The 14,590-nt window shown below is 41.7% G+C and overlaps 1 protein-coding gene across 1 annotated transcript; it reads left to right on the forward strand.

The window, feature by feature from the left end:
* The first annotated feature begins 2,276 nt into the window (after positions 1-2,276).
* Positions 2,277-6,999, forward strand: LOC130489918 (vomeronasal type-2 receptor 26-like). Its single transcript, XM_056863706.1, has 4 exons — positions 2,277-3,062; positions 4,096-4,323; positions 4,751-4,877; positions 6,098-6,999. The coding sequence occupies exons 1-4, from the start codon at positions 2,277-2,279 to the stop codon at positions 6,997-6,999; spliced, it is 2,043 nt and encodes a 680-aa protein (XP_056719684.1).
* The last annotated feature ends 7,591 nt before the right edge of the window (positions 7,000-14,590 follow it).

Genomic DNA, 14,590 nt, shown 5'->3' on the forward strand with positions numbered 1-14,590 from the left:
GAAGCCTGTTTGTTCCAGGTATCCCAGGTTTCTGGTTCTGAAACTGTCTCTCCACAGTCCTGCCAATTTGATTGACTGGATTTTTTCCTCCAAAAAATCTCTATCTGGAGATAATTCATTTCAAAATGGAATCCAGGACCGTGTGTGTGTGCTCGTAAAGTGCCATCACATCACAGCCGACTTATGGTGACCCTTTAAGGTTTTCAGGGCAAGAGACTTGCCTGCCTCTGTGTGGTCTGAAAGAGTTCTGAGCCTGGCCCAAGATCACCCAGCAGGCTTTATGTGGAGGAGTGGGGAATCGAACTTGGTTCTCCAGATTAGAGCCCGCCACTCTTTACCACTACACCACACTGGCTCTCTATTCAGGGCTGTAAGTCATGTTAAGGAATTCAACAATAAAATACCCTCCAATGTCTCATCATCCAGCTTTTTCTGTAGTATGGCAAAAATTGGGAGAAAACTGATCTTAAAAGTACACTTACAGCATATGAAACAGATACCCTTAAGGGTAGGGCGGAATATGTTCCTGACTCCATAGCATAATATAACATTGTGGCCCATCAGGGGTTCCTGACTCAGGTTTGAAAAAGAAGAGCTAGCAAGAGTTCACTTTATTTCATTCTATGACCCTGTTCTCATTATTCAGAAATGATTTTGGGGGCAGAAAGAAATGACCATCAAGAATGGCAGAGCTTAGTTTAGTTTATTTTTGTTACAGCCATAGACAAGCATAAGAATGGCAGAGCCAACTAACTAACATGTGGTGACAGAAGCATCATAAGTGTTATGTGAATCCAAACACAACGACTTTTGTAGCTCAAAAACGTCAACAATAAATAGAAGGATATCCTCGCCCTTAAATCAGAACTTGCTATTGTAAAATGACTTTGTTTAAATTTGAATTCTACTGCTAATCTTCGTTTCCCTCTCTTTAAAGTATGATGATAAAGTACTACCAACACAACCTAGCTTTGGCATTCGCTGTCAATGAGATCAACAAGAACCCCCAGATCTTACCAAATGTCACCCTTGGGTTCCATATCTATGACAGCTACTTTGATATGAAAATGACCTCTCGTACCACTCTGGACCTGCTTTTCAAGTCACAGAGATTTCTCCCCAATTACAAATGTGACAGCCAGAAAAATGTAATAGCTGTAGTTGGAGGACTTGGTGCTGATATTTCCCTCTATATGTCAGATATCTTGGAGCGCTACAAAATGCCACAGGTATGATCCATGCGTGGACTTTTGAGTGATTTCACAGATTAAACTGTTGCAATTCAGGGAATAATTCAGAGGGAAGAGGGGAACAGTTTGATTGAGGCTGTTGACACAGGATAAGAAGAAATGTAGCAGGATTTTGATTATATCACTGGTTTTCTTCCTGATCATGCATGTTTGCATGATCAAGTTTATTTGTTGGTGAAATCTGATTGCATAAGGTTTTCTTTTATCTTTAACTCTGAATTAAACCAGTTCCAGAAATATTAGACTGATTTCCTTTTAATGGAAAGTAAGTGTTAAGAGTGGCCTTCTAATCTTGCCTAAACAAGATTATAAGCGGATGTTAAATATATGATTAAGAAATGCTAGGAAATATAATTCTATTGGCACTAGCTTTTGCAGCAGCTGTAAGGTTAATTATCTCATTTGTATTTCTGAACTTCTCATCCCATTAAAGATTATTTTTCTTTATTCAGTAAAAGATAACAACATTGTTGAACCTTTCTGCCTTCTTTGCCGAACAGAACAAAACACAAGTAATTCATTTGTACTATCAAACTTAAGGGTGCAAAGATCATGGAGATATTTGGAGCTAATATTTTAAAGACTAATTCATAGAGAACTAATAATTAGTCCAGATTCTCTAATTGACTCTGGGCGCATATTACCTCATTACTCAGGGTTACTGTAAGAAACTTTTTTGGCTATTTTTCAGTTGCTTTTTTCCAGGAATTGTACAATGTTCACATTCATTGAAAACAACCAGGCTCTTGTGTCATATATTTGAACACAAATAACTTGTGGAGGACAATTCCTCCAAATTATATTATTTTCCACACTGAAATATACCTCTTTCAGCAGAGACAAATTTGCAGCAGGGAAAAGCGTCTTGGTTCCAATGAGTTTTCTTTTGTTCACGCTAGCAAATTCGTTCAGCAAATTTAGTAGGCATACAGTCTTCTACCTCATCTCTACATTTTCATTTAGATCACATATGGCTCATTTGTCTCAAACAAGAGAGGTGCAACAGACTTACCTTCCTTTTATTGCATGGCACCAAATGAAACTCAACAGTATATAGGAATTATCCAGTTACTGCTCCTTTTTGGGTGGACATGGGTCGGTCTTTTTGCTGCAGATGATGAAAGTGGAGAGCATTTCTTGAAGACCTTTGAACTACTGCTTTTCCAAAATGGAATCTGTTCAGCCTTCACAGAAAGAATAACAAACCAAGCAAAATGGGATACATTTGAAGACCTTGTTCATTTAGTTAGTAACATACATAGACCCTTTGAAGGTAGAAAAGTCAACACATTTATCCTCTATGGAGGATCTATTACCATGTTATCACTGAATAATATGATGCTATTTGGACTTACGGACAATGTGGAAAATGCATCAACAAGCAAGGTGTGGGTTTTGACCCCCCAAGTTGATTTCATGTTATCTGGAGCTCAAAGGAATTTTGAATTTGATGTATTCCATGGTGCCATATCTTTCACAATTCACTCCAACGAGCTTCCACAGTTCAAAGAATATCTTTACAGTATAAATCCTGACCAGACAAAGCAAAATGGTTTTCTCAAAGAATTCTGGGAACAAGCATTCGACTGTTCACTTCCAAATCTCCATGAGCCAGTGAAGGTCAGTGAGATATGCACTGGAGAGGAGAGACTGGAGAGTCTTCCCGGGCTTCTCTTTGAAATTCAGATGACCGGTCACAGCTACAGTGTCTATAGTGCTGTCTATGCCATAGCATATGCTTTGAACGCCATGACTGCATCTAATTCAATGGGTGACAAAAGTGGTAGACTCCAAGATCTCCAACCTTGGCAGGTAATGGTCCCAAAATGAAATGAGTTTACTACTATTGCCAACTTGAAAGGATTTAAGAAGGGAGTGAATATGTTCATGGAGGATAGGGCTATCCATGGCTGCTAGTCCAAATGAATTCTAGTCATGATGCATACCTATTCACTCCAGGATCAGAGGAGCATGCCTATTATATTCTGTGCTGTGGAACACAGCTAGGATGCTGTTGCAGTCGTCCTGTTTGTGGGCTTCCTAGAGGCACCTGCTTGTGAGAACAGACTGCTGGACTTGATGGGCCATGGTCTGATCCTGTGTGGCAATTCTTATGTTCTTTGTACATTAGCACAAGGTGAGACAATAGCCAACATTGTCCTCCAACAGAGGAAATGGTGTTACATACCTTTCACTAACATGTTCGTGGGTTTTGTCTTTTTTTTTTTTATGAAGCTTGAAGATGACCATAAGGTCACTAATACCGATTATCTGAAATAAAAAAGCAAATTGATAATAAAGAATTGAAGGGTAAGAGAAATTGTGTTGAGAAAGCAATGTGCTCCCATTAAAGTAGTTGGAAGAAGAAGAGTTGGTTTTTATATGCCGACGTTCTCTACCACTTAAGGGAGACTCAAACCTGCTTACAATATCCTTCCCCTCCCCACAACAGACACCCTGTGAGGTAGGTGACGCTGAGAGGGTGTGACTTGCCTAAGGTCACCCAGCTGGCTTCGTGTATAGGAGTGGGGAAACAAATCCAGTTCACCAGATTAGCATCCATCACTCATCTGGAGGAGTGGGGTATCAAACCCGGTTCGCCAGATCAGACTCCACTGCTCCAAACCACTGCTCTTAACCACTACACCACACTCATGAGTGTAGGATATTACGCTTACTTACTCATGAGTGTAGGATATTTTTGTATTGGGATGTGTATCTGGGGAATTTACTAGAGATGTGGTAAACAGCTAGAATCAAATTATGTTTCTATTGTGGGTGAGTAATAATCAGAAGAAAGGAAAAAGTGGATGTAAGGCCTGTTTATTTTTCCCTTTTCAACTAGCTCCACCCATTTCTTCAGGGCATTACTTTCAACAACTCTGCTGGAGAAAGAGTGTCTTTTAATGAGAACAAGGAAATAGACGCTGGATTTGACATCATGAATATGGTCACATTCCCAAATAGATCCTTCTTGAGAGTCAAAGTTGGAAGGGTTGATTCCTCTGCTCCCAAAGGGAAACAAGTCATTATTCATGAGGATATGCTTGTGTGGCCAAGAGCTTTTAGCCAGGTATGGATTTCAGGATGTTCTCAGGGGTCACTGTATTCCCCAGACAGGTGATTTGGTGCTTGGAATGTTCTTGTTGCATACTTGCTCTTTGTCATGGATCTCTATAATAAGGACAGAAACAAAACGACATTAAAAACTAAAGAGAAATTCAAGGGATAGATGATTCCTTACCTCACAGGATTTGTAAATTGTTTTCCATACATTTGATACAGTGTGTTAATGCTGCTCTGGTTTAAATACTACATCTGCTTTCCCTGGTCTCAAAATTTGCCTCACCCAAATGACAGGCAGGGTAGAATTTTCAATACTTCAAGCAAAAGACAAGGGAAATCCTTCTCCATATAAACCATTCACTTGTTTGAATGTTGTGAACAGGAAAAAAAAAAGAATGAATCCAGTCTTAAACTCCTTTCGTGTTTCGAGATAGGGGCCTCCCCTTTCCGTGTGCAATGATTACTGTCATCCTGGTTCTCAGAAGAGAAAGAAGGAAGGGGAGAAATTTTGCTGCTATAGTTGTGTTCGTTGCCCAGAGGGAAAGATTTCAAGACAGAAGGGTAGGTGATATTTTTCATTTAATTCCCTAGCATGCAAGGTTAATTCACATGCATATTTCCAAAAAGATAACTGACCGTTTTGTGCATGTGTGCATACAACGTGCGACACCTCCATCAATCATTGGACAATATCATCCTGAATTTCTGCACAGAGAAAGTGATCGTCTGAAACATGTGGCATGCGATTCATCTGTGGATGAGTTAACAAGAGACACACGGGCATGTCTAAATTGATGACTCTTACCTGATAATCCACAGCATGTTTGCAATTCTCCTGATTTATTGCAGGGACATGAGAAGCAGAATGAAATGACAACTGCCTCAGTTCATCATCGGTGCTCAGGTGCCCATGTCAGGGGCAACCTGCCACAAGTACCAGAACACACTCTTCTGTGTCTGACATCCGGAATTCTGTAGGGTTTCATCGGACTGAAAATCTATTGGATGGCATGCAGAAAAAAATCTCAAGTTGACACAGAGAAATGTCCATTCTGACCATTATGATTAATTGCTCTCTAAAACGGTGGGAAAATAAAGGATAACAAAACAGAAACAAAACTGATAGCTAACATTAAAACAACATGAGCACCACCATCACAGAAATGGTGATAGTTTCAGTGGGTATCCATGGGTAGTCTGCAGGAGAAATGCTAGATTTGTGTACAGCAGCACCTTAGAGATCAAAAAAAAAAAAATAGAAAGAGGGGCTGTGGCTCAGTCAGTGGTAGACCATCTGCTTGGCATGCAGAAGGTCCCAAGTTCAATCCCCGGCAACTCCAGTTAAAGGGACTTCGGCTGGTAGGTGATGTGAAAGACCCCTGTCTGAGACCCCGGAGAGCCCCTGCTGGTCTGAGTAGACAATACTGACGTGAATGGACCAAGGGTCTAATTTAGTAGATGGCAGCTTCATGTGTTCAAGACTTTTGGAGTATGAAGTTTTGAGGGCCAAAAGCTTCCTTCAAGGGAGCTTTGACTCACCAAAGCTCATTCCCCCCCCAAACATGTTTGTCTCTGAGGAGCTTCTGGGCTCACTGACTACAGTATGTTGATGAAGATGATAACAATTTAAAGCAACACTGAAAGAATATAAAATGGGTTTCCAATTGACCGTCTCCACACAGAGATGAATCATTTAAATATTAGCATGAGTAACACCTGAGTTACAGGACACCTGAGTCATATATGAATTGTCACTGAGGCAAATCCTCTCTTTTTTCCAGACATGGTTGACTGTGTAAACTGCCAAGATGACCATTATCCAAGTATGGAACAAGATAGATGCATTCAGAAAGTTATATCCTTCCTGTCACTTGAAGAACCTTTAGGGATCAGTCTAGCTTTATTAGCTGCATCTTTTCCCCTTATCACACTTTTAGTATTAAGAACTTTCATTAAGCACAGAGACACTCCCATCGTCAAAGCCAACAACCGAGATATCACCTATGTTCTCCTCATCTCCCTCATGCTCTGCTTCCTCTCTTCTTCTTTATTTCTTGGAGAACCAAACAAGGTGACCTGCTTCACCCGACAAGCTGCTTTTGGTATCATCTTCTCAGTGGCTGTTTCTTGTGTGCTGGCCAAAACGGTCACTGTAGTTGTAGCTTTCATGGCCACTCAACCTGGATCCAGTATGAGGAAGTGGGTGGGGAAAAGACTGACCAACTCCATTGTCCTTTCCTGCTCCCTTATTCAAGTAGCCATTTGTACGGTGTGGCTAGCGACCTCTCCCCCTTTCCCAGATTTCGACATGCAGTCTCTGACTGAAGAGATCATAGCAGAATGTAATGAAGGGTCCACCTTTATGTTTTACATTGTCCTGGGCTACATGGGACTTCTGTCCCTCATCAGCTTGACTGTGGCTTTCTTTGCAAGGAAGTTGCCAGACAGTTTTAATGAAGCCAAGTTCATCACCTTCAGTATGCTGGTCTTTTGCAGCGTTTGGTTGTCCTTCATTCCGACCTACCTGAGCACCAAAGGGAAGTACATGGTAGCTGTGGAGATCTTCTCTATCTTGGCCTCCAGTGGTGGACTATTGGCTTGCATCTTTTCCCCCAAATGTTACATTATCATGTTTAGGCCTGAGTTGAACAACAGAGAGCAGCTCATTAGGAGAAAGAATTAAAGAATGTAAGATCTTTATTATGTGTTATTCTTGGACTTACTGCTGGAAGACTGGTATACCACAAAGGTCAATCAAACAGTCAATCTCAACCAATGTGATGCAAAGCCCGATAAATGACTGATGTAGAATAAAACCTGTATATGCAGGATGACCGACTACTCTTCTGTTGCTGTTTTCTTTCTTTCTTTGATTTTTAGTTCCAATATTCAAGCCATAACATTGTTTTTTAGCCAGCAGCCTGAAATTCGCTGTTCATAATTAGTGTGTGGTTTTTTTTTCCCAATCTTACTTTTGTTCATTGAGAGTTGCTAGTAAGTCATGGAAGATAAAGTCAGTTTAGTTTGCAAATGAGTCTGGTGATTTTTGAGAAATAGTAGGAAATGTCAGATATGAACTGTAAATGGCCTACCCGTTTTCTTCTGGTTCTATTCATTCTCTAGCACAAGTGCTCCTGGAGTGTCATTTTTATGAGGATCTAAGATCAAATTCTATTATTTGTCTTCTAACAGATTTGATGAATACCTCTGTGTCTGGGTTAATGCCCTATTTATTAAGTTACAAAGTTACAATCACAGTATGTCCATTTGCTGATTTCTTCACAGTCACATAAATGCTATAGTAGAATACGCAAGATGAAAATCTCTTCGTACTTGAGATTCACAAAGTAAGAATCTCTGAATATATCATTAGCTGAATGTAGGCAGGATGGTATGGGTAGGTGATATGAATTATGCAGATGGTCTACTCGAATGTGTACCATTTCGTGCAATACTTCTTCAGTACATTACTTTATATATAGCTGTCATCCATCAACTTAGAATCATAGAATCATAGAGTTGGAAGGGACCACCAGGGTCATCTTGTCCAACCGCCTGCACAATGCAGGAAATTAACAAGTACCCCCATATCCCCAGTGACCCCAACCCTCCCCCCACCATGCTGGATCCCACAATCAAAGCACTCCCAACAGATGGCTATCTAGCCTCTGCTTAAAGACCTCCAAAAGCAGCAAGCAAAACCCCAGGATTTGTAAGAACGGGTAGGAAAATAATGGGCACTCTCACACATGCTGAAGAATCCACTTTCAATGCAATTTAACTATCGTTTGCAAGGGGATTTCACACAGTAAAATCCAGCTGCAAAGTGTATTGAAAGCTCATTGTTGCTAATTTTTAAATATTGTATCTGCTGCCCCCTGCTGATACAGGGAGCATGCTTTTCTAGGTACTTCAAAAAAATTGCATGACTATGAATGTACTTCCTCAAACTTTACAAGAACAATAAATAAGTGCATGCAAAGTTATTTATTTGTTTAGGGAATGTATATGCCATGGCTCCAGAGACCTGCAAATTCATCTGCTTTGCATAATTTATCCAGGCATTTACTTACATTATCATGTATACTTAAATTTTTCTTAAATAGTCTATCTGAGTATAGATAGTGCTCACCCATAGTTCCACTCCTAAACCAGTCATTTCTTTCATCTCATTGCACCTTCCCCTGCAGGCCTCAAGAGGATTTACCAACTCCCTGCTTAAGCTGTGGTCAGAATCAGAAATAAAACAAGTTGCCTTCCCAAACTTTTCTGTAGGTCTCCTGAGAAAGATATCCCAGTTTCTTTGAATAATGTGTTGCACTACGATTGTCATATTGGCACGCTCACTGAGATAGTATCACCGGAGATGCAGAAGATATCTGGCATACACCAAATATCTTTTGAGATGGCACTAAGCAAGTGCTTATGTATAGGTGTGATAGATAACTAGCTAGCTGATGAGAAGGAGGAGGAGGAGGAGAAGTTTTCATACTGTGCTTTTCTCTACCTTTTAAGGAGTCTCAAACTGGCTTACAGTGTCCTTCCCTTCCTCTCCCCACAACAGACACCTTGTGAGGTAGGTGGGGCTGAGACAATTCAAAGAGAACTGTGACTAGCCCTAGGTCACCCAGCTGGCCTCATGTGGAGGAGTGGGGAAATCAATCCGGTTCTCCAAATTAGAGTCTTAACCACTACACCAGACTGATAAAAAAATGTGTGGAAAATTTTTAATGTACAAATGTCTAGGCTCATTTTTCAAAGCAACTGACAATGCATTAGTACTTTTGTGAATCGTTTGCTTTGAAAATGATGATGATGATTTGATTTGAAAGCTCTTTTGTTTTGCTAGAGTCTATCAGCACTCATGCCCTGACCTGCATGGCCCAGGCTAGCCTGATCTCGTCAGATCTCAGAAGCTTAAGTAGGGTTGGCCCTGGTTAGTACTTGGATGGGAGACCACCAAGAAATACCAGGGTCACTATGCAGAGAAAGGCAGTGGCAAGCCACCTCTGTTAGTCTCTTGCCTTTAAAACACTACGGAGCTGCCATAAGTCAGCTGTGACTTGACAGCACTTGACAACACTTGACACCCACATCAAGAGGATCTGACTGGGTGAACTTGGATTTCAATCCCTGGTCACCCAAGAAGCACATTGGGTGGAACTGAGCCTATGTCAAGGAGTTGTGATGGGGCTTCATTTGGTCCAGCCTCACGCATGCTACTTCCATGGCAGAAGGAGAAGAGAGCCAGCATGGTGTAGTGGTTAAGAGTAGTGATTTGGAGCAGTGGACTCTGATGCGGAGAACCGGGTTTGATTCCAGACAAGAGCGGTGGAGGCTAATCTGGTGAACTGGGTTGATTTCCCCACTCCTCCACATGAAGCCAGCTGGGTGACCATGGGCTAGTCACAGCTCTCTTAGAACTCTCTTAGCCCCATCTACCTCACAGGGTGTCTGTTGTGGGGAGGGGAAAGTGATTGTAAGCTGGTTTGATTCTTCCTTAAATGGTAGAGAAATTCAGCATATAAAAACAACCTCTTCTTCTTTTGAGAAGGTAGCGGCAGATTCATCTGGTATTTGTATGGCTGGAAATCACTGTGCCTGAGGCTCCTTCCGCTACACAATAATACAAGGCTGTGTCTTCAGCCTTCAAGTTATTCATCTGCAGAGAGGCCAGATTTTGAGAATTGTCTCTGGAGATGGTAAATCGGCCCTGGACCTTGGAGCTATAGCGTATGTAGCTTCCATCAGTACTGATTCCAGCCACTCTCTCCAGTCCTACCTCTGGAGCCTCAGAGATCCAATGTACTGTATAGGCAACTAAAGAGGATCCTGAAGCCCTACAGGTGAGGTGGAGAGATCCGCCAGGGATTGTAACAGCCCCTCCAGTGTCCAGCAGCTGAATCTCTGACTGGCAGCCTGCAAATAAGGAAGCAGCTTATGAAAGGGGGAGCAGAGATCTGTGCATGAAATGTTTTACACTAGGGAGACAAATTACCTTTGATGGCTATGAAGAAAAGGAGGAAATTCAGCCAAAGCATCATGTCTGTGACTAAGTAGGGCTTAACCTTTTGCTGGCTTCTTATAGAAAGCTCTCTGGGTTGCCGAAATGGGAGGGAGAATAGAGGATGGGTTAGGTATGAACAGGCTTTAAGGAAGTAAATGATTCAGCTCGTTTGCATAGCATTTTATAAGGAAAGTAGCCTGCCTGGTCAAGGGTAGTTTCCGTTTAATATATAGACATTATCTGAAGGTCCCAGGATCATTCCTGGGCATCTCCAGTTTAAAGGATGAAGTAGCAGGTGATGTGAAAGACCTCTCCTTGAGACTCTGTAGAGCCCCTGCCAGTCTGAGTAGATAATACCAACCTTGATGGACTAAAAGGTCTGATTCAATATGCAGCAGTTTTACGTGTGTTCATGGATTAGCTGTAAAATTAGCTTCTGAGATCTGACAAGACTGGGCTAGCGTATTCTCAAACCTCTCACTCGTTGTGAGCCAGTGTAGTGTAGTGGTTAAGAGTGGCGGACTCTAATCTGGAGAACTGGGTTCAATTCCCCACTCCTCCACATGAAGCCAGCTGGGTGACCTTGGGCTAGTCACAGTTCTCTCTGAACTCTCTCTGCCCCATTTACATCACAAAGTGTCTGCTGTGGGGAGAGGATGTGAAGGCGATTGTAAGCCGCTTTGAGACTCCTTAAAAGGTAGAGAAAAGCACGGTATAAAAACCAACTCTTCTCCTTCTCCTCCTCCTCTCACTGGTGTGGGGCAAAAAAACGTTCCTCAGACATTGCCGGGGTGGGAACTGAGCTACTCACCAACAGAGTCTTTTCAATGGATTGTGATCTTCTTTTCAGCACTGATAACTTAAACTTATGATAGTAATACTTTTTTGTTTTCATTTGGTGTAGGTTACCTCACACACCTCCAGGGAACAGCAAGAGATAAAATCTTAAAGCAAAAATAGAAATTGTTTAAACTTTATCTTCCCACTGTCCTGGCATTCCTCAAACTACACAAAACTGAATTGTTCAAGGGGCTATTTTTACACATAGGGCAGCAGGAAAAGAAGATGAAGACCCGACATGAGATGAATGGACTCGATAAAGGAAGCCATTTCCCTCAGTTTGCAAGACTTGAGCAAGGCTGTTCATGATAGAACATTGTGGAGGGGATTCATTCATAGGGTCACCATATGTCTCAAGTGATTTAATGGCACTTTTCAGAGAGACACACACAACAGGGGTATGCTATAATGAAATGGCTCGGAAAGTTGCTTTAAGAAAAGATTGGGACCATGGACTGTACTACTGTGTATAGTCCGTGCTGCCTGTTGCTGTTAAGTATGATCCCACTATGTGATTTCTTCATCATTGAACATGTCAAGTTAATGCTTATGTTTTGTTTCAGATTTCTGCGATCCTAATTTTATTTCATTGTTCATTGGATGTCCTGTCCTGTTTACTGCATCGTCTTACACTGTGTAATCTGCCTTGAGATTCAGAGAGAAAGGTGGACTGTAAATAGGATGTGAGGGCTATCTGGCTGCAACTTCTGTCACCCCATTGATCGCCAGGGTTAATTCGGCTGATCTGGCTGGCTAGGCGGGTGTCCCCTACCTCCCTCACTGCTCCATGTGCATCCCTCCCAAAGCTGTGTGCTCGGTGGAAGAGGATGACCATCCCAGATAGAAGGAGTGTACCATTCTTCAGTCGAGGGTATACGATAGCTGCGCTCCCCTGCTAGAACCTCCAAACAAGGTTGTATTGTTGTAAATTGCTTAAATAAATAAATAAAAACTTCTGTCCTTCCACTGACTTTATGGCTTCATTTTAGGACCTAATGTTTTTGTTGGTTTTATTTCCTCTATCTAGGGAATACCGGTCTGTGTGTGCGTGTGTGTGTATGTGTGTGTGTTTGTGTGGGGGCGGTTGTTTGGCAAAAGTGGCGGGGGGAGTTGTTATCAGAAGTGCCTCTCAAAACCCAGAGGTTGCCAAGCTAGTTATCTCCCTCTGGAATTCTCCAAATCACTATCATTTGTTCAGAGGGACAAAGCTTCGGTGGATTTTCAGAAGGCAGGAGAACATGCTTAGTAAACAAATCTGAAAATGGTTATAAAGGTTCTGTGGAGATGAATGAAGAAAAAAGAGTTGGTTTTTATATGCGGACTTTCTCTTCCACTTAAGGAAGAATCAAACCGGGTTACGATCGCCTTCCCTTCCCCTCCCCACAACAGACACCCTGTGAGATAGGTGAGGATGAGAGAGTGTGATTAGCCCAAGGTCACCCAGCTGGCTTCGTGTGGAGGAGTGGGGAAACAAATCCAGTTCACCAGATTAGCCTCCACCACTCATGTGGAGGAGTGGGGAATCAAACCCAGTTCTCCAGGTCAGAGTCCACTGCCCCAAACCACCACTCTTAATCACTACACCACGCTGGCTTAGCAGAGAGGAGTGAGGCAGGGTTCTGTAGATCTGATGGCTCCCATTTTGCTCTGCTCAATCAGTCTTGCAGTCGTAGCATTTGCAATCTCCCTGGCTGCTCGAAGCATGCCATCGTAACCCTGGAGATGCTTTTTCAAAGGCTTCTACATCTCCTTTAAAAAGCAGTTTGGAAAAGACACCTGCCATTCATGATAAAATATTGGAGGCAGGCTGAAACTGTAAGTAGCCACAGGAGAGTTTGCATATTGGGATGATGCCTCTGATGGTGTTCCTGCTCTTTCTATTGCCCGTGGTCTCCGAAGCAGAAAAAATGAAATGTACCCTGCATGATCTCCTCCCTGTTCCACATCAGTGGTACCAGCCAGGGGACCTCCTCATTGGTGGGATGACTTCTCAGATCGTTTACCATTTTCATGAAATATTCTTTGAGGAATGTCCCTATCAGGACTTGTCTCAATTTCCAAAGTAAGGAATTATATTTCCCTGGTGATGGTTCTTTTTGCTCAAAGATACAGTAGGGAAAACATAGTTTTCTTAAGATATCAATAGTTTTAAATTTACATTTGCAATTGGAGTGCATTAAGTAGTTGGCTACATGCTACATGATGTCTTAGAAACAAGCCAAAGCGGGTCTATTTAGAAGGGAATCCCATTTTATTTTCCATGAGATTTACTCTAAACTAGATGTTCTCAGGATCATAGGCTCAGTGTGCGTATATATGAAATTTGAGGTCAGAGGTAAGAAACATATGAAATTTGAGGTCAGAGGTAAGAAACATCTACTTCCCTGTCTGTAAGAATGGAACAATGAACCCTGGGAAATGGCAAGTCCAACAATCCACAACAGACATAATATATTAAAAAAATATTACCGAGTGTCAGAAGTAGGGACAAAGTAGAATCAGTGATTGACCAGGGGTGGGTGCTGTAAAATAGGAATTGTCAGTGTTGAATAAGGACATAGAAAATATATCTGACAGTATTGTTCCATGAATGCAACAGATGCGGTTTTTTCAGATGCGCTTTCAGTGTACATTGGGCAAAAACAGAGAATCTGGTTAAAGCTATCTATAATCATGGAAATGTATCATTTTATTGATGTAATTAAAGCAGAGCCAGAATGGGCATGCCTACTAATAAAATGAAACTATGCACTGGAGAAGACTCCAACAAAAATCCCTTTCCTGGTTTGTGTAGAAGTCTGTTATAAAAGAGCATATAACTCTTTTTTTTTTAAAGAATGGTGACTAAGTTCTATCAACACCTCCTGGCCTTGGCATTTGCTGTTAGTGAAGTCAACGAGAACCCTAAGATCTTTCCCAATGTCAGTCTCGGGTTCCACATCTCTGAATGCTACCATGACGTTCGAATGACCTATCGTTCCACTCTGGATCTCCTCTATACATTGCACAGCTATTTTCCCAATTATAAATGCGACATCCAGAAAAACTTAATAGCTGTCATTGGAGGACTTAGCTTGGAGGTCTCTTCCTACATGGCAGACCTCTTAGGTCTCTACAAAATTCCACAGGTAAGCTCTATGAATGGAAAAATGAATAATTTTAGAAATAAATTCATTTCCTTGTTTGAGTTACTCTGGGGTTCTAATGAAGAGGGAAAGGTCTGGATGACAGAAAAGTAATGTCTTCTTGTTGCATTGCAGAAAGAAAACTGAGAGTTTGTTTACTAGGCTGGGGGCAGAGGAGTAGAATAAAGCACTTTAAGTAGAGTTCTTTGCTATGATTATTGCCAAGAAATGGCTCTCCCACAATTTGCGAAAATCAAAGGCAGGAAGATCCTTGATTTTACGCCTAATTAAACCTGGATCTT

Source organism: Euleptes europaea, chromosome 18 (genome assembly GCF_029931775.1).
Source record: "Euleptes europaea isolate rEulEur1 chromosome 18, rEulEur1.hap1, whole genome shotgun sequence".
NCBI lineage: Eukaryota > Metazoa > Chordata > Lepidosauria > Squamata > Sphaerodactylidae > Euleptes > Euleptes europaea.

Bases quoted from the DNA above. Each gene is read 5' to 3' on its own strand.
- LOC130489918 (XM_056863706.1), top strand. From the start codon at position 2,277: ATGGCACCAAATGAAACTCAACAGTATATAGGAATTATCCAGTTACTG. The intron at 3,063-4,095 runs GTAATGGTCCCA...CTTTTCAACTAG, and splicing joins AAGATCTCCAACCTTGGCAG to CTCCACCCATTTCTTCAGGG. The intron at 4,878-6,097 runs GTAGGTGATATT...TCTTTTTTCCAG, and splicing joins AAAGATTTCAAGACAGAAGG to ACATGGTTGACTGTGTAAAC.